At 39.3% G+C, this 20,301-nt stretch overlaps 1 protein-coding gene across 2 annotated transcripts in view; it reads left to right on the top strand.

Annotated features, from left to right (window-relative positions):
- LOC124545186 (sodium-coupled monocarboxylate transporter 1-like) overlaps positions 1-20,301 on the top strand; it is a 201,826-nt gene that overhangs the window by 144,734 nt on the left and 36,791 nt on the right. For both annotated transcript variants that reach the window (XM_047124046.1, XM_047124047.1), the window contains exon 13: positions 19,252-19,448. In XM_047124046.1, coding sequence (XP_046980002.1) covers positions 19,252-19,448 — 197 coding nt within the window. The remainder of the gene's footprint in view (positions 1-19,251; positions 19,449-20,301) is intronic.

The raw sequence follows: 20,301 nt of genomic DNA, 5'->3' as shown, positions 1-20,301 counted from the left end.
ATAATGTACAACAACCAGCAATATGTATATATATATATATATATATATATATATATATAGAAAGGAACAGACTGATGAAATAATATATATATATATATATATATATATATATATATATATATATATATATATATATATATAGAAAGGAACAGTCTGATGAAATAATGTAACTTACAGAATTGAAACAATATGTACGAATAATAGTACAAAACCGACTAACAAAATCAATAGACAGGATGAGACCCTTATAACTTTGTTACTAATAAGCATTAACAAACAAAGTGTTAACAGCCAGGTTTTTAAAATGTCGTTCTCAATCTGGAAATAATGGCAAAACATGTAGCCTAATCTAATAAGTCAATTGAATGCTGCTGTAACAATTTAATTAATATAAAAGTACTTGCAAAACAGATTTAAAATGTGAATAAAATATTCATAAAACTAGCCTGCATGTGGGAAATATGCAGAAAATGAATAAATCAGCACACAAAAAATTCTTTACATTAGAAGTATACTACATCAGAACAAAAATACAAGATTATTCGTGCAATTGCTTACTGCAACTGAGCAACTATAAAGACATACTTCATTTCAAGTCTGTGTACGCGAAGCAGTGGCACATTAATAAGCAATTTTTAGTGAGACAGCCATCTTTCCTGACTATGCAACCTATATGTTGATGTGAATAACATACGCAAAATTCGTGTTGGTTTTATGGTACAGTTTAATAATCTATATGCACTGTAATCCATGATATTTGCCTGAAATAATGCACCTCAATTCAAAGCAATTAGGATGCACAATCATTTTGATGCTGAAGTTAACAACGTGGTAGTGATTAAATTTCTTACTTTCTTCCTTGAAATTTCAAATGAGATTTGAAAAGAACCCACTCCTTCAATTTATATATTAAAGAATTCATTAATTTATCATGTATCTACTTGAGGTAATTAGTTTCTTTATTCAATAGGTTTAATAACTGATCCAGCATTTTTTGTCACGTGAGATTCCAGTCTTTTGTGAGTGCGTCACATACTGTTCAGATATGTGTTTGAACGGAACCTTACATGTGGCGTACCGATGGTGCCATGACAAACTGTCTATCATTGAGTTGGAGTCTTTAAGTCTTACATACCTGTTCTTATGGTTCAGAAACAATCTTCCAAGTTCGCACATAATGCGTGGTACTGGGCTTGAAGCTGAACTATAAGTGGAAATTAAAATTTGCTTTGGGCTACAATTCTCTCTGAAACACTTTCATAATTTTTATCTAAACTTTGAGCCATTATCGCTAAGAATGCATTCTGGTTTTATGAAATTCAGAAAAAATCTAACTTTGTGAGCGTTATGCAGCAATTAGAATAAATATCAGAAAAGAACGTATCTTTGAAAAAGTTACAGTACTACCATTATGTGCATTTAACTGCTTTTAAATCTCGTCACTGGTTCACGCACATCGACTGAAACATCATACTAGGTTTGTCATGTACTATACCAGATATATATCCTTTATGGTGCTCTTCTGAAACTTTCGTCTTCTGACACGAGTCACAAAATTTTTGTGTTTCACCAGCTCTTTTCTTCGTGTTACTAAATATCTAATATTTTAGCAATTCCCTGAAGGGTTTACATGGTCGAAAATATGTGTACGTTTTGTGAACGTATTTCATAAGATGATAATTGGTATAAAATATACATTTATTTAGGTAATATTCCTTAATCTGTACTGCAGTAGAGGTGGATTCAAGAGGTTCAGTCTACAACTTTTTTTACTTTCTTCAATATTTAGTCTGCATCCTTGTATTGCCAAAACGATATGCAGTAATTTCTTGATAAACTTGTTTCCTGCCATGGTCTTTAGGAAGTTACCAATATGACTGCCAGATTTTTATTGTCAGCTACGTGGAAGTGATTACAACCGTTGCAGTCTGACTGCTCAATTATTCCTCTTTTTAATTTAGTGATCCACAAGTTCACATTTTAATAATGAAATAGGATAAAGTTCGCTTATGGGTAGCCTATGATTCTTGACAAGTAACTGGCATTTACAGCCTTTCAATGAACCTTGCTGAGTTCGAATTCCCTGCTTTCAATGTAAAACTTCAAAAATATCTTCTCACATATGGCATTACTTTTATATCCAACTGCAGTAATAATTCTCACATTTTTTTCTGAAACACTGGAAAGCTCGATACGCTGAACAGTTGGTGATATAATTACTGCAATACTGTGATAAATTGACAACCAAGTCCACAATAAATTCTAAATTGAATCGACAGATTTGAACTGGTATAATAGACATTAAGACATTGTCCAGAATTATTTTTCCTTTTTTTCTCATGCTATGGTCATGGCGTATGAGATAGCAATGATAACAAATTCTGACCCACTGTGTTTCTCCTTTGTTTCAAACTGCTTCATATTCGAAACTAATCTCGGTTTTCCAGATAACGATGCAATTGCACCCGTTGCACACGATTCGTTCTGTCTGATGAACTACCACATCTTCGTTCGCTATACTATGGCCGACAAGTTTCTTTGAATTGTTGACATTCTTCATCTACATATTGGTTATCTACCTACTTACGATTATCATTTACCAATAAGTTCTAATTATGTTGTTCATTACATGTTCTGTGATTGACATTATTTTAAGGTTAATTCTGTTCCTTGTCCGAATTTTGACTGCATCCATTATTACGGTGTCCTCCTTGCACTTGGAGTTCATCGTTAACAACTTCAATGCGATCTATTGCCAACAATACTTGTAGAAAATCACGGTGCGGCAAAGCAGCAAATCTTTCGCACACAGAGAAACTCACTTTTATGTTAAGAACTGAATGATACATTGATCCTTTACCAGCGCGTTCATACAGGGTGAATGACTATTCCCATCAAAAATAACTCCGAAAGTACGATAGGAGCTGAAAAGCTTGCGGGACAAAAGTTGCTTGGAACAACGAGGACCATAACATGATGTTCGTTTTTTGTTGCTAGCTGGGGTCGCTTTTGGAGATATGAAGGTCAACTTCGTTTTTTGAAATGGGATGCTATAGTTTGGTAATTAATTTTTTAATAGCGGCTATCGAGGCGAATCCATTGATGTGTAACAGTAACGTCTCTGAAGGTCAACGAAGGTCACAAAGGTGGCATGAACGCCCATTTCCAGAAGGTGTTCGAAGTGGTGACCATTGTTATCAATACAGTGCTGCAATCTTCTTGTCATGGATTGGGTGGTATTTCTTACCAACTCGGCACTTATCGAAGCACAAGCTCTGACAATTCTCTCTCGCATATCTTCAGGTGCAGTTGGAACGTCTTCATAAACAATGTCTTTCACGGATCTCCGCAAGAAAAAATCCAGAGGCGTCAAGTCTGGCGAACGAGCCGGCCACGACACACCTCCACCGCGTCCAATCCAACGATTTAGGAATTGTCTCTGCAACGCTTTTCTAGCCATCAGCGAAAAATGTTCGGGACACCCATCTTGTTCATACCATATTCTGTTCCTTGTTCCTAAAGGTATTTCCTATAATAACCGACATAATTTTTCTAGGAGGAAAGTAGTGTAATTCCTACCATTAATATTTCCTTCGATGAAATAGGGGCCTATAAGTCTGTCCTCCAGAATGTCACATTATACATTCACCGACCACAGTTCCCGGTGTGCAACTAGCCGCAGCCAACATGGATTTTCAATTCTCCATTAATGCATGTAATTCAAATTAACATTTCCCTGGTTAGTGAATGCAGTCTCGTCAGTAAATAAAATCAAATTAAGAAATGTCTCATCCCTCCGAATCTGAAGTTGAGCCCCTCGTATAATTCAATGCGACGCACACAGTCTGTACCAGTTAATTCTTGGCGGAGACTGATATGGTAAGGATTATATTTATGGTGACGCAGGACACGAACAACACTACTCTGCATCACACCAGACTCCCTTGCGATTTGAAGCAAACTAACACAAGCATCTCGAACCACACTGGGAAAAGTACCAATATCCAATTCCTCGTTAGTAACTTTCCTTTGCCGGATATTTTTGCGATGCGTTAAAGATCCAGTTGTTCTTAATTTATCTTACACATATTTAAATGTACGACGTGTAGGGTGAGTACGTTGAGGATATATTTCAGCCTATAAGTCTCTGGCTCTCACTGAGTTTCGTTGGCATTCTCCGTAAATGAAAAGCATATCGACTTGTTCTTCGAAGGAATACATCATTCATATTCACGTTATTCGACGATACTAGTCTTGCCGTTACTATTTATGTTGTATTATGAAACCGGCGAATGGCGTTTACATGTCAGTGGCACGCTGCATGGATACGCCGTATTCGGCGAATATTTATTATTTGCACTATATACGAGAGAGAACTGTCAGAGCGTATGCTTCGATAAGTGCCGATGTGATGAGGAATACCATTCAATCCATGATAAGATTTCATCACTGAACTGACACCAATGGTCATTACTTTGAACCTTCTGTAAATGGACGTTCATGCCACCTTTTTGACCTTCGTGGACCTTCAGAGTCCTTACTGTTACACGTCATTGGATTCGTCGCGATAGCCGCTGTCAGAAAATAAGTACCAAACTATAGCATGCCATTAAAAAAAAAAGACTAAGTTGACCTTCATATCTCTAAAGCGACCCCACCTAGCAACAAAAAACCAACGTCATATTATGGCACCCGTTGTCCCATGCAACACTTGTCCCACAAACTTTTCAGCTACTGTCATACTTCCGGAGTTATTCTAGGTGGCAGTAGTTAGTGACTGACTCTGTGTATGCGTTTTTATCCCCGTGTTCCTGAAAAAAGCTACTCATCGTGTCTTTATTTCTGTAATACATAGGGGGTGACATTAAGTCAATTCCAGTTATCTGCTGGAAGCTTTCAGACCAATACATACACAAGAGTGCCTTCTTAAGTTCTTGAATAGTACTACACGTTTGGAGGCTTTACTTCCCCATACGCGAGTTGTGATGTAATAGTAATGAAAATTTTTCATTTTCTTAAAGTATCCATATTTGTGCATCAACATCAGTATTGTGCTACACTTCAGCCGGGGTGTTTTCCAATCTTGGAAATACTTCTGGAACTTACTTTTCGTTACGGTGTGCAGCTCCTTCAGCGATTGTGTTTTTATCTCTTCAGTGATGGCCTCGAGAATAGTATGTAGTCACAGGGAGCCCAATTTCGGAGAACAGGATGCCTGAGGCAACATAACGGTATTGGGTTCTTGCCAAAAAATCGCGAATAGGTATTGAGCTGTGAGCGGGAGCTTTATCGTGATGCGATTTGCACGAGTGGTTTAGCGACAATTATGGTTGTTATCTTCGTATTGTTTCATGCAAAACGATACATAACTCCCGGGTCGTATTCGATATTGACCGTACGACGTAAGGCAGGAACTCGTGATACACTATTCCGTTGTAGTCAGATAAAACTGTGAGAAGAATCTTCACATGTGTTCGAACTTAGAGAATTTTTTCATCCGTGGCTCTTCATGCTGTTTCCATTGGGACGATAGTCCATTGGTTTTGAAGTCATACCCGTATACCCATTTGTCGTCTCCTGTTATAACGTCTACAATTTCTGAGTCGTTGTCGACTTTATTCATCAATTTTTTGGACGATGTCTACGCGACATAGTTTTTGGTCGAAATTCAGCAGTTACGGAACAGATTTTGCTGCTACACGTTTCATGCCAAAAACATGCGAATTATCGCTTGGCATGAGCCACAGGATACGCGGACATCATCATTAACATCTGTGATGGTGATTAGGCGATTTTACAGAATCACTTTCTTTGCTTCATTCACATTGTTGTCTGCAATTGAAGTGCTTGGCGTCTTGGGCGGTCTTCGTCTTCAACTTCTTGTCGACCCTCTTTGAAACGTTTATATCATCGTAAAGTCTTGTATTTCTGATAGTAGATTCACCAAAAGCCAGAGCCAACATTTCGAATGCAGTGCTGGACCATATTCCATTTTTAAGCAAAATTTACTTCAAATTCTTTGACTCATCGTTTTCAAATGTAAAAGCTCTCCGAGCACTCTAAAACACGTATAACCTTTTTGATTGTCAACAATAAACTAAATACTCAAAGCAGCTGAAAAAGCAGACACATATCAGTGATATGTGTACCAACAAAATTAAAAAAAAATTGAAACTCGAATGTGTAAAACCCGCGAAATACAAAGATTCGCGTTACTTTTTGATCACACCTCGTATGTGCTCCATCTTCCAAATAAATTACGCACATTTCGATTTTTTGTCATTCAGCATACGCGGTTGGGAAAGCATTACGAAATTTTTCCGTGAAAGCAGTTTAATGTCTTCCATTTCCTGGGTCGAATTGAAAGTTTTGTAGACTGAAATAACTGTTAACTCCCAGGTGTAATGCCATTACCGGTACTATAAAATGATGACTTCTTTGTTCCAGAAATATGTAAAATTGTTCTTTTAATGCTTCACACCAGAACGCTTCCACAGTATTGTTGTGGTTGACGACAGTACCATTAATGCTGTTAGGTTTAGATTCGAGAGCTTCTTTCTGAAGGCCCTTCAGCAATTTACAAATTTCGTTTTCTACTACTGAACAGACGTGTTTCATATTAGCTCCCTCAGTGTTTTCTTAAGTCATGTGATTAACTGTTTCGTTAGCTCACTGCTTATACATTATCTGTGTTCAGGTAATTCCGTATCTGCGGTCACAATTTCAGTTTCAGCATTTTCGCATAGCAAATTTTATTCCAATTTCATTTCATCATATCTTCGCGTTAATAACTCAATAAAGTCACACAGCATATGTGTTATTTCTTTGTTTTTCTAGCATCCACATTCATCTCCTGAATGTACAGTTCACTCCCTTTAACAATAAGCCACAATGCGAATTATTCACTGCCTGTTCTTGAACATATGTATTCTGCATAGTTAACATTGGTACATTTGAATAAAACTGCACATCTTCATTAGTTTCAGTATTTCCTGTTTTGTTCAATTCTCTTCCACTGAATTATTCAGTAATACATACTGTAAAACTTCAAATTGATCGATAATATTAGCTATGCTAATTATTTTTATAGTCTGAGTTCTACTGTTGCGCAATTAATAGTGCCAGCAGCCACTACGAAAGTTCACTGTCTGTGCATTTCACAAAATTCTGTTCGTTACAGATACTGACGAATTTTGGACGAGAAAAGTATTTGTTCTGTAAACTCATTATTTTCCTTTTTCTGCTAGAGTATATTTGTTAGATCTAAAGATGGCATGGTGTTCCAAGTCCTTTGTCCCATGCGTCAGAGTATTGTGATCAGCTTACTTACTTATTATCCTGTCCTCTCAGTGGCAGTAAATAAACACATTTAATTTAGTTAAAGTATTCCAAGTTGGAAAGAACCTAGTCCTCAGATTGAATGATAGGCATCAATCAGTTTCAATCAGGAATCAGGTATCGTTACCAGTGATAGTGTGTTCTCTAAAACAGTATATATTTTCAGGTAGAGCAAAATAATCTGGAATAGTCCCCAATTCCGATCTCCAGGTGGGGTTGTAAAGTGTCAGGCAAATACAACACCTTCCATGAAAACCCTGACATGGTAAACAAATCCAGTAGTATGTCACATAGCTCCGAATAAATAGTGACATTTAATTAACCAAAGTAATACGAGTAACGAGTGAGCAAATGGAATACCACAGACTAACACAAGAATGCCTAAATGCATGTCATACCTTCCCACCGTGAGACAGACGCAGTTCCGAGGGGAGAAACGAGAACAGAAGCCGAGAGCAGAACCGTGTTAAGCTGGAAGGCCCTACGATAAGGGACGGACGGACACCCACGTCGCCAGCTAACCACTAGGACCACACCACCCGCAAGTTTTAGCGTGAGACTTTCTCGCGTCTCTGTTACGTCAGACCACCCCCCAGCCCATGTTAAAAGATAGAGCCCTCCAGAAGAACAGTATAGATCTTACGATAACACTAAAGGACCACACCAGCTGCAAGTTTTAGCGTGCGACTTTTTCGCGTCTCTGTTGCATTGCAAACTTTAAAAACATTGCCCCACCACGAAAAGTATAACGTTTCTCATTGGATAGACAGAATTTTTGTAGGCGGAGCTTAAGGTTAACATTGAGACCCTGATTGGTCAGATGAAAACACAGCCATATAGTTTTTTAAACCAACTTCTGTAAATTGTAGTAAGAAGAAGTTAGGAGAAGTTGCTTCCGAGGCGGCGAGGTGAGCGGAGCTGTGCTGCCCGCCGCCCCCTGACGAACACCGACAAGGTAATGATGCACGCGATGCCACATAACAGCGCATAAAGCTTCACTCAGAACTGCAGAAGTCTCATCTGTTACACCTCCTTTTTGCGTAATACTAATGTCGATCGTCAATTAAAGCTCATGGTGTTCACATTTGCCACTTGAAGTAAAAATCTGAAACGCAATGAATTTTCTGCTATATAGTTATTGGGAAGCCACATCAGCGACTGTAATTTACGACAAGTTAGATAAGTAATTAAAGATAATTGAGGGTCACTGTAGACCATTTTGATAGTTATATCTCTTGTGAAACTTAATTTAAACCTAGATTATAGATGTGATATGGCATAGGTCATCCTTTGATCCATTGTAGAACTTGGAAACCCATTCAGGGAATATTCGTTCACATTTTTGTTGAACGCAGTTGGTTTTTATCATCCTGTATTAAAACATTTCCTTTTATGAATAGTGCAAGTTACAAACAATATTTTTGTGAGTAGAATAAAATTTCCAATGGTAAACTTAACCGCTTTTTGACGTTATTTTACCAGCTAACTAAAAATAGGAAAGCCTTGAACCCCTTCCACTAAATTTAGTTAGTATTAAGATTCTTTTACAGGGAGTGCAGTGGAGCTGACACTGAAATCATTATTTGGTTATATTATCGCTAGTCTTACTGAACTCTTCTGAATTCTACATGTCATGTGTGGTCTGGCGTCTCCTTACCAGCAACAGGTCCCAGGTTCAAACTAGTCAATTCCCTAAAAAACACGCTCAGAGCGTCGTTGCGCGAAAGTGGTAGGGAGACACGATTCAGAACAACAGAAACCACGCAGAATGTTAGAGGGTTTGCCAAAGGGGAGGTAACCATGATAAAAAGATTCAATAACCAACGGAAGGACATAGTTCTACTAGTCGGGGCGTGGAAGGTCAGAAACTTGAACGTCGTGGGGAAGCTAGAAAATCTGTAAAGGGAAATCCAAAGGTCAGATATAGTAGGGGTCAGTCAGGTGAAATGGAAAGAAGACAAGGATTTCTGATCAGATGAGTATAGAGTAATCTCAACTGCAGCAGAAAATGGAAAAAAGGGAACAGGATTCGATATGAACAGGAAGGTAGGCAGTACAGTGATAGGGTTGTTCTGATCAGAATCGACAGAAAACCAACAGTCCAGGTATACATGCCGACGTTGCAAGCTGAAGATGGAGAGATAGAGAAAGCATATGAGGATATTTAAGGGTAATGTGGCACGTAAAGGGATATTAAAATCTAATAGTCATGGGGGACCGCAATACAGTTGTAGGGGAAGTACTAGAAAGAAAAGTTAGAAGAGAATATGCGCTTGGGACAAGGAATGACAGACAAGAAAGACTAATTGAGTTCTGTAATAAATTTCAGCTGGTAATAGCGAATACCCTGTTCAAGAATCATAAGATGAGGAGGTATACTTTGATAAGGCCGGGTGATACGGAAAGATTTCGGTTAGATTACGTCATGGTCAGACAGAGATTCCGAAATCAGTTACTGGAGTGTAAGGCGTACCCAGGTGCAGGTATAGACTCAGATCACAATATAGTAGTGATGAAGAATCTCCAGTGACATGAAATTTTGATAAATTTAAAAACACAACTAACTCAAGGAGACAAGGACAAATTCACACACAACCTTAAATACCAAAGCGCCGCTTGACGGCGCAAAATTGTTACTGCGTATTATAGTTGCCAGCAAGGAAGAAGTTTGCAATTCCAATTTAAATTAGCTGCTGAAGTTTTATACAGAGAATAAACTTTGATTCATTAAATTGACCACTTAACATGTAAACAATAATAATAGAAAAGGAATCGCCGAATATCGGCCACATTTATAATTCAAGACAAATGCAACGGAACCAGGGGACAGCGCAGTTACATGCAGTTGCAATACCAATTATCCCGGGCCCACGTCCACGTGGTTTAAGGAATGACTACCGAAAATCAAAGTGGCTACAGGGAGCAATGACATCCAAAAGGTCCATTACAAAATGACACACCATTTAAAGTTAGTCCAGGAGTTCGCTCTTAATATGCACTGCAGGGTAGACTCAGGATTCGAGACAGAGAGGACTCTTAAACAGAGCCTATGTTGACCAGTGACTGCTTCCGCAATCCAGTTCCGCTCGTTACCAGACCCAGGCGCCGAATGTCAGCACCGTGCGTCCTCGCAGTACACCAAGCGCGATGCTCCGTGCGCTGTCTTCCCCCTGACACTGCCTCCGACCGAGTCTCCGTCACTGCCTCCGGTCGAGTTTCATCTCGCGAGACGCGGTCGTCCTATATAGAGGACGCTAGCCAACCAGGACGCCGCAGAACTCGTAACGTCGACAGAGAAATGATCCTGCCAAGAACATCGCTGGGAGTCACGGTTTGATTAATTGTACCCGAGTAGCGAATCTATACGGGACTTTTCTACACTTCTAAAGCTACCTAAGTCGATTATCGGTGATGTGATTCCAATGTGGAAACGCAAGGAAACAGCCACGGCTGAGCCAAGACCCGGCAGAATTCATGTACTGAGAGGCAAGGATCACCGAACATTGCGGAGAGTAGTCGTAAGAAACCGCATGAAATGAGCAGAAGGAATCAGACGTGAGTTACAAAGTGCTGACAGAAGCCCAGCTAGCACAGTGATTGTTAACAGGCAGTTAAAAGTCATGGAGTACAATGGTTGAGCAGCCCCCCGTAGGCCACACATTTCTGTACTTAGTTTTAAGCGGCACTTGATGAGAGAACGACGTTAATAGGCAGTTTATGACTGGCAACGAGTCATTTGAGGTGATGAATAACGCTATACACTGTAGTAATCCGACAGGAGTGTTTGGATTTGGCGAAGGTCTGCAGAAAGTTACCTCTTGCTGTTGTCAACAAAAAGTACAGAAGAGATACTGTTATGGCATAGATTTGTCTTTCTTGTTTAGTGAATGGTGGCAACCGCCTTGCCGCTGTGGATACACCGGTTCCCGTGAGATTACCAAAGTTAAGCGCTGTCGGGCGTGGTCGGCTCTTGGATGGGTGACCATCCAGGACGCCATGCGCTGTTGCCATTTTTCGGGGAGCACTCAGCCTCGTGATGCCAATTGAGCAGCTACTCGGCCGAATAGCAGCGGCTTCGGTCAAGAATACCATCATAACGACCGGGAGAGCGGTGTGCTTACCCCACGCCCCTCCTATCCACATCCCCCCTTAGGATGACACGGGGGTCGGATGGTACCGGTAGGCCACTCGTGACCTGAAGACGGAGTGTTTACTGTATGGTCCCATTATTGCGCTTAAGAAAATGGCAATTGCGGAAAGATATGAACACATTTTACATCCGTTTGTACTGCATACAGCGAGGAGCTGTTCAGAGACGACGACTGTTTTCGTCAACATGACAATCTACCCTGTCGTAAAGCAGCTACTGTGAGGCAATGGTTTGTGGCAGCAAAATTCTTGAAATGGGCTGCCCTACTCAGGGTCCGAGACTGAACCCACCTTTGGGATGGGTCGCCAAGTCGACTTCGCTCGGCATCCCAGTGTCCAAAATGACGAGGGAAAATGGGCTACCTTCCTTCCACACACATTGGGACACCTCATTCAGGGTGTCCCAGTAGAATACAGGCCATCATAAAGGTGAAGGGCAGACTTGCACTATATACATTTTCACTAATAAATGACCAGATAGTTTTGACACGTTCTTAGAAAAAAGGTTAGCATTTGTAGACTTAGAGAAACCTTTTGACAATGTTGACTGGAACATTTGACAAGTTCGAGAAGCGTAGAGACCTCCTTCTTAGACGTGTAAAACAGTGGAGCTTCTTTTATAGTAGATACACAAGAAAAGTAGTTCTGCAGTGCTGGTATTGTCTAACGTTCCTCTTTAATTCATACTGTTTCTTTGTTTATTCTTCCCAATAGGAAGGAACACGGAAGAAAAAGAGTTTATAACATTAGAGACGGGGACCTAAATTGTACTGTGCAACGATTGTGACAGAAATCGATATTAATCTAGTAGGATCACCCTAGCAGTTGTCGTTAATTATTTTTGAGAAGGCTGAAAATCTAAATCAAGACAAGGACTTGAACCGCCTCTCTGGAGAAATGTGTTGACTGCGCCAAATCACTCAGGCTTGGCGGATCACTCCGATCATTTGTACCGTAATTCACTCAGTTTCACAGGATGTGTTACAGTTTCTCGGATGCTTGTACCCAAGTTTATTTCAAACAAGCCATCTTTCATCCTCGGTACCTTTCTGGATGCAGTCTGTATCCAGGTCCTAGCACCGAGGGTTTGGCCATCAACTAAACTTGTTTGCTTCTTGCGTTGGTGGCATATCAGAGAGATACCAATATAACGCTTGCTCGATTTAGGGGAAATTTCTGTGCACTATCCGGGTAATGTTAACCTTAGGATTTTATATCTTGTTTTCTCAGGAGCTATCCAAGGCAATAAAACAAACCTTTACCAGGATATATAGTCATATACATTCACTGATTTGCTGTCAAGTATCTAACTCTGCTAAGAATCATGATATGAATCTCTTAATAAAGATTTTAAAATATCTATGTAATTCTAAAAAAGATATATTTGTGATCAAACTGTGAATGTTATCTCTACCAAGGCAGATCCAAATAAACATAATAACGGTGTCAATAAGATTAAAAACTTCAGAGTTTAAGCTGAAGTAGTTCCTGAGCGAAAATATTTGCAACAGAAAGCAGTTGTTCAGAAATCGGGCTTGAAAGCTCAGGTTAATGAAAATTCACTGCCGAGTGAAGAGACAGGTACAAACTCTGGAACTTTGTAATCTTTACCTTCTTGAGAATCAACCACATGCAGTCTCTTTCTCCTTGTGATGGATCTTGCCGCTTCTGTTGTATTCTTGACCATAGTTTCTGCATTGGCGAAATTCTGTCTATCCAGTTCTTGTAGGAGTGCTTCTTTATTACGGCCATATTGAATTTCAAACTGATTCATAACCTTTATTCGGCCTGCATTTCCATCACTGAAGTTAATCACACCATCACTGACCACCAATCTTAAGTGTTTGGGCTCTCTGGTACATACATTGCTGTTGAAAGATTCATTTACAGTTTGCGTTTTTCGTGTGAGGTATTTCTGCAGATGGTCTGGATGTGCTAGATCTCTATATACTGGTATTACTACCGCTACAGTATCTTCCTGGATGGTGTTTCTATGGATATACTCGGATCCTGCTGCCTCAGCTTTGCAGTATTGACATCAACCTTTTGGACACTTGTTGTGTAATGGCTTCTCATCACTTGACGTCTGTGGAAGAACATTGCACAAACTGCTATTCACTCCTTCGAAGTTCTTTGAATTCTTTCTAACGGCTTCACCATAGTATACACGTGAGGCAATGCTGACCCTATGACTTATCTTAGAAAAAAGGTTAGCATTTGTAGACATAGAGAAACCTTTTGACAATGTTGACTGGAATACTCTCTTTCAATTTCGAAGTTGGCAGGGGTCAAATACATAGAGCGACAGGCTCCTTACAGTTTGTACAGAAACCAGATGGCAGTTATAAGAGTCGAGGGGCATGAAAAGGAAGCAGTGGTTGGGAAGGGAGTGAGACAGGGTTGTAGCCTATCACCGATGTTATTCAATCTGTATATTGAGCAAACAGTAAAGGAAACAAAGAAAAATTCGGAGGGCGAATCAAAATCCATGGAGGAGAAATAAATGCTTTGAGGTTTGCCGATGACATTGTAATTGTGTCAGAGACAGCAAAGTACGTGGAAGGGCATTTGAACGAAATGGCAGTGTCTTGAAAGTAGGATATAAGATGAACATCAACTAAAACAAAACGAGAGTAATGGAATGTAGTCTAATTAAATCAGGTGATGCTCAGGGAATTAGATTAGGAAATGAGATACTTACAGTAGTAGATCAGTTTTGCTATTTTGGGAGCAAAATAACTGATGACGGTCGAAGTAGAGAAGATATAAAATGTAGACTGGCAGCGGCAAGGAAAGCGTTTCTGAAGAAGAAAAATTTGTCAACATCGAGTACAGATTTAAGTGTTAGGAAGTCTTTTCTGAAAGTATTCGTATGGAGTGTACCCATGTATGGAAATGAAACATGGACGATAAATACATAGTTTGGACGAAAAGAGAGTAGAAACTTCCGAAATGTGTTGCTACAGAAGAATGCTGAAGATTAGATGGGTAGAACACGCAACTAATGAGGAGGTACTGAATAGAACTGGGTAAAGAGTAATTTGTGGCACCACTTGACCTGAAGAAGGGATCGGTTGGTAGGATATGCTCTGAGGCATCAAGGTGTCACCAGTTTAGTATTGGAGAGAAGTGAAGAGGGTTAAAAGCGCAGAGGGAGACCAAGAGATGAATACACTAAGCAAATTCGGAAGGGTGTAGGTTGCAGGAGGTACTTGGAGATGAAGAAACTTGCACAGGATAGAGTAGCATGGAGATTTGCATTAAACCAGTCTCTGGTCTGAAGGCCACAACAACAACAGGGACTTTACCGATGCATCTCAGCCACAACAACAACAGGGACTTTACCGATGCATCTCAGCCACTAAAAATACCTGACGTTCATCTCGGAAAGATTATTGTTTTACATTTTTGAGATGTCTAAAATACTTTCTTACTCTCACAACTCGAACAAGAGACTTCTAAAATACGTACTAAACCATTTATTTGGAAGACATTTTCAGAAATTATTATCTCTCCACCACTCAAATTACAGCATGCAGTTCCATTAAACATAGTTACTAGTACACTTAAAATCAATAGTGAACTGATATCACTGGCGCTGGCTTCACTGTACACTTCATTACTATTTACAATCTTCTTGTTAAAAGCATTTGGTTCTGAAGAACTTTGTTAAGTGATGTTTTCCCTGAACTCATTCTCTGGATGAAAACTTCCAGCAGGACATGGTGTGCAGAATCTGTTTACCGTAATTCTTTTCATCTTAAACATTGCCTTTCGTGGGGTCATATTACAAAAAGAAACACAACTCAATGAACAACAAGTATGAATGTACACAACGAAAGGCGTAATGCGCATTACAAAACGTGGATGCTACCACATATTATACAACACAACTCAATGAACAACAAGTATGAAAATACACAACGAGTGGCGTAATGCGCATTACAAAACGTGGATGCTACCACGTATTATACTACAAACAGGAAGTTATATCACAGCAAACAATGTCTCTAACCTATGCAGCAAGGTGTTTACTATAAATCAACATAAATCATCGCCTTCTACAGCAAATAACTCCCGAGATATCTTGTCGTAACTGAAAATGTACACCATGGAAGGAACTGAAATCGATAGCGCAGTAAGGAATTTCAAAAAAAATTTAAATTACTTACTGTCATCCAAAGTCAACGCGACATACATAAAATAAAACAGAAAACTTTCGAACAACAATTTTCCTTAAAAAAATTAAAGTCGACATTTTATACCCACGCCACCGTTTCTGCTGCTTTTAAGGAGAGCAAATGTTTCTCATTGGCGCCTATGCAGTTCACAGTTAGATAAACTGCCAGTACCACTTCAGATGTGAGTTGTCTGTCCACAATGATAGGTAACAAATATTTATTATTATCGTCAATCTGCACTATCTAAAAAGTTCGTTTGATTCATTTAATTCAGCACGAGTAGGAGCTATCTCTCCGCTATTGAAAATGATGAAAATATTGCGCAAATAAATTTTTCATTTAGAGGATATGTACAAACTTATTATAAATAAACTTCACGAAACTGTACAGCTTGTAAATTCCGGTTATGAGAATAAACAGAAGCGACAATGTAAATTCAGTATATCCTTTTCAGTTCAGATGCACAGAATGGAAATAAACGGTTTTTATTTTTTCTGAAATAGCTTTCCAACATATTTAATTCGTGGTGTTTCTATTTTCGCGTATCTAGTCCAGGTAAACGAACGGGCCACATATTTCTTTTTTTAAAGCCAGGACTTCCTCACAAATACTGTTTCCTCATTATAGCCACTATATGAAATTTAAACTAATAGTGCTACATGCAACAACAGGAACTAGATAACATTACTCCAGCAAAGAATATTAGTTTTTATGGTTCCATGCCTCACTCGGTAAAACAGGAACGTTTGTAGGGTCGCTTTGTTTGTCCGTCCATCTGTCCATCTGACTGTCCGACTGTTAACAACGCTTTTTCTCAGGAACGCTTAGACGTATCAGATTCAAATTTATGTCACATACTAAGGTCCCTTGACAGTGCAAAACTATTAAGCTTGTAAGTCAGTTTACTCAAAAGATACAGCCGTTTACGTCCCATATGTTGATAGTGGAAAATGCACTCATCAAAACCTATAGGGAACCTTTCGTTGACCTAAAATGATGAAATTTTCGAAGACGCCCAGTTTCACACTACAAGTATAGGAAAAAATCCAAAATTTGTAATCTGTAACTATATCACACGAAAAGAATATATCTTTTCTACCAACAGGGTTCCATATTTCAATTAAAGAAAAAAAGAATCCTTATATGATCCCTTTGCTGTCTGTCTATATGTCCGACCTTCTCTTAAGACACCTTTTTCTCGGGAAAGGGTAGACATGTCCAGTTGAAATTTATGTCACATAGTCTTTCGATGATGTAAAAATCTCAGTCTTCTACGTCAGTGTGATCGAAAAATTCGTCACCCGTAAACTCATTCATTAAAACCAATAGCGTGTTTGATGTGGAATTAGTAATATTGCAAGAACCAAGATTACACAGTACAAGTAAGGTAAAAAATTCTGAAAACAGTTACAATATAATAATAATAATTATTATTATTATTTTTGATTATTCCCATTTAAAGAGAGCGTTTGAACTTGAATTCCTTTATGATGATTGTTTACGTTTTTTCTGAGCCCAAATTTTCTTCATATGCTCACTGTGTTGTTTCTTTCGCTCTGCTGTCCATTTGCATCCTGGTCTCTTCTGTGTTGTGGTGTCCAATTTATGTTTTTTGATGATGTTCCTTAATTCAGTTCTATTTTCTGCATCGTTTACTGTTATGTGTGCTTGTCTGAGGTCCTCTTCAACTTCTTTTATCCATTTTGATGACATTAAGAATTCGCTTTGAAATTCTGTTTTCATTCATCCTGTGGATATGTCCATAGAACTGCATTCTTCTTTTCCTTATTGTATCCGTAATCATGTCTGTGTATTCATATAATTCTGATGTTGGTCTCTTCTTCCAGATTCCTTGCTCTTGTATGGGGCCAAAAATTTTCCTGAGAATTTTCCTTTCTTGTTTCTCTATTTCTTTGATTTTCGTTTGCCCGCCTGTTTGTGTTGTTTCAGATGCATTCAGTGCCTCCGGAAGTACGACAGTGTTGTAGTGCTTCAATTTTGTGTTAATGGATATGGACTTTTTGTTATAATAGTTCCACATGAGTTTATATGTTTTCTGTAGTTCTGTTATTCTTTCCTCATTGGCCTTTAGGCTGATCCCTGATGGCTGGATGATTTATCCCAGGTACTTAAAATTTGGTACTTGTACGATTTTCCCATGGGTTGTCACAACAGGCAATTTGTCTTGTGGCACTCTTTCTCTGTACTGGGTTTTCTCATACGAAATTTGCAGGCCAGTTCTTTGTGTAATTTCGTGTAATTTCTCTATGCAGTTAGTGGCTTCTTTTCTATTATTTGTGAGGGTTGCAAGGTCATCTGCAAAAGCTAAACGCTTCACATTGAATCTATTGTCTTTTCTAATGCCAATTTGGATTCGTTTGACTTCTTTTTCCCGTGTCCCGATATTTTTTTCAAGAATGATATTAAAGAGTAATGGTGAAAGTCCGTCACCCTGTCGCACTCCAGTTTGGATTTCAAATGGTTCAGAGTTATCCCCCATAAATTTAACCTTGGAGACTGTTTCAGTTAATGTTTGCCGAATGATTGCTGTTGTCTTTCTGTCAATGCTGAATTTCTCCAGCGTGTTGTAGAGCGCTACTCTGTCTATTGAGTCGTAGGCCTTTTCAAAATCTACAAAAGTGACCACTATGTTTCGGGTGTTTCTCATCTGGAGAATCAGTTTCAGATTCCAGATCTTTTCTATGCATGGTCGTCCCTTGCGAAACCCAGTCTGGTATTCTCCTATTTGTGGGTCAGCTTGTTCTTCCTATCTATTCATGAGAACTTTTGATAGGATTTTATATGTGACCGGCACTAGTGAGATACCCCTGTAATTATTTGGTTCAGATGTGTCCCCTTTTTTGTGGAGTGGATGGATGAGTGCGCATTTCCATTCAGAAGGGATCTATTCTGTTTCCCAAATGTTTAATATGATTTTGTGGATTTTTCCTGTTCATCTTTCATCATTTAGCTTCCATAGTTCTGCAATAATTCCATCTTCTCCTGGGGCTCTATTGTTTTTCAGTGTTTTGATAATTTCTAAATATTTCGTTGATGGTTGGTGGTTTACCGTCGGAATTTGGTATAGACGTCTGGTAGTGAATATCCTCTGTAGGTCTTTCGCAGTTGAGAAGTTTGTTGAAATAGTCTGCTAGGATCTGGCAGTTATTCTTCGTATTAGTTTCTAGTGAACCATTCGGTTTCTTGCAGATTGAGTGGCTGATATCCTGCAATATGTTCTTTAACCGTCTTATAAAAATTCCTGGTGTTTTTCTTCTGAAAGTCTTGTTGTAACTCATGTAGTCCCCGTTTGTCATAATTTCTTTTTTCCCTCCGAAATGTCTTCGATGTTTGTTTTCGGATTACTAGAAATTGTTGCCATTTTTTCTGATGTTTTGTGACTATTAAAGTTTTTCCAGGCATTGATTACAATATAATAATATATAGATAATTCTTTTCGCCATTAGAAAATATATTGCATTCTTTTTTTCAAAAGCGATTCCACTGTATGTTATTGTAACTGCTGTCACATTCTTACGCAACCTGGATGAGCACTGTGAGCGACTGACTGTTGCTTTTTCAGGGTGCCATCCTCGGAGGAATGGTGGGGCTCGGCTACATGGCGTGGGTGGTGCTAGGAACGCAGGCGTACATGGCCAGCGGCCACCTCACCATCCCCGGCAAGCCCATGTCCATCGAGGGCTGCAGCGAGGAACTCCTGCGGGCCGTCAACGTCACGGTAGCCTCCGTGGAGACCACGGCAGCGCCGGAGCTCGTCAGGTAGGTACACCATGCGACATGGATTACTCAAGGGGGGGGGGGGGGGGGGGCACATTCATGAAATTGACCGAAAATGTCAATTTTAAGTTTATTTTTTACTCAATAGTAGAACTCACGCACAGTAAGTTTCCGATCTTTCAATAATGAAATCGCATACGCAGTGTCTGAAAAATAATTAAATGCGTGACGCGACCTTTCAGCCACGCCCTCATTTTGGAGCAATACTTCAATACTAGTTCGATGAACAACGAGTCGGTGGATTACTTTGAAGCAAACATGCACGAGATACATGTAGAAAACTGTCATGTACACTATTTGGCTTTATGGATTATCTGTGACTCTATTCCGTATCTTAGAAACAATAACAAGCTAGTTGCTTTATTTATGCTGAAGCACTTCTTGTTTTTCGCAACATCTTCGTCTGCTAAAGTTCTCAAAATTGCAACTTACGAAGCAGTTCTCGTATTTAATGATGGGAACTTTGGGAGGGTAAATGTATTAGAGGGGATTGGCTTTAAAATAGGAAATTTCACGTAAGATGCCTTGAGAAAAATAGATTTACGGCGCCTCTGTGCACCTCTAACGCCAGCCGGAATGGCCGAGAGGTTCTAGGCGCTACAGTCTGGAACCGCGCGACCGCTACGGTAGCAGGTTCGAATCCTGCCTCGGGCATGGATGTGTGTGATGTCCTTAGGTTAGTTAGGTTTGTTCTAAGTTCTAGGGGACTGATGACCTCAGAAGTTAAGTCCCATAGCCCTCAGAGCCATTTGAACCATTTTTTTGCACCTCTAACGTCTGCTGAATTCCCGGAAAAGGAAAGAAGATAGACAACAACAAATCAGAAGAGAAGACT

Source organism: Schistocerca americana, chromosome 8, assembly GCF_021461395.2.
Source record: "Schistocerca americana isolate TAMUIC-IGC-003095 chromosome 8, iqSchAmer2.1, whole genome shotgun sequence".
Classification (NCBI taxonomy): Eukaryota; Metazoa; Arthropoda; class Insecta; order Orthoptera; family Acrididae; genus Schistocerca; species Schistocerca americana.
The sequence above is the reverse complement of the archived record's forward strand: the minus strand, read 5'-3'. Positions and strand labels throughout refer to the sequence as shown.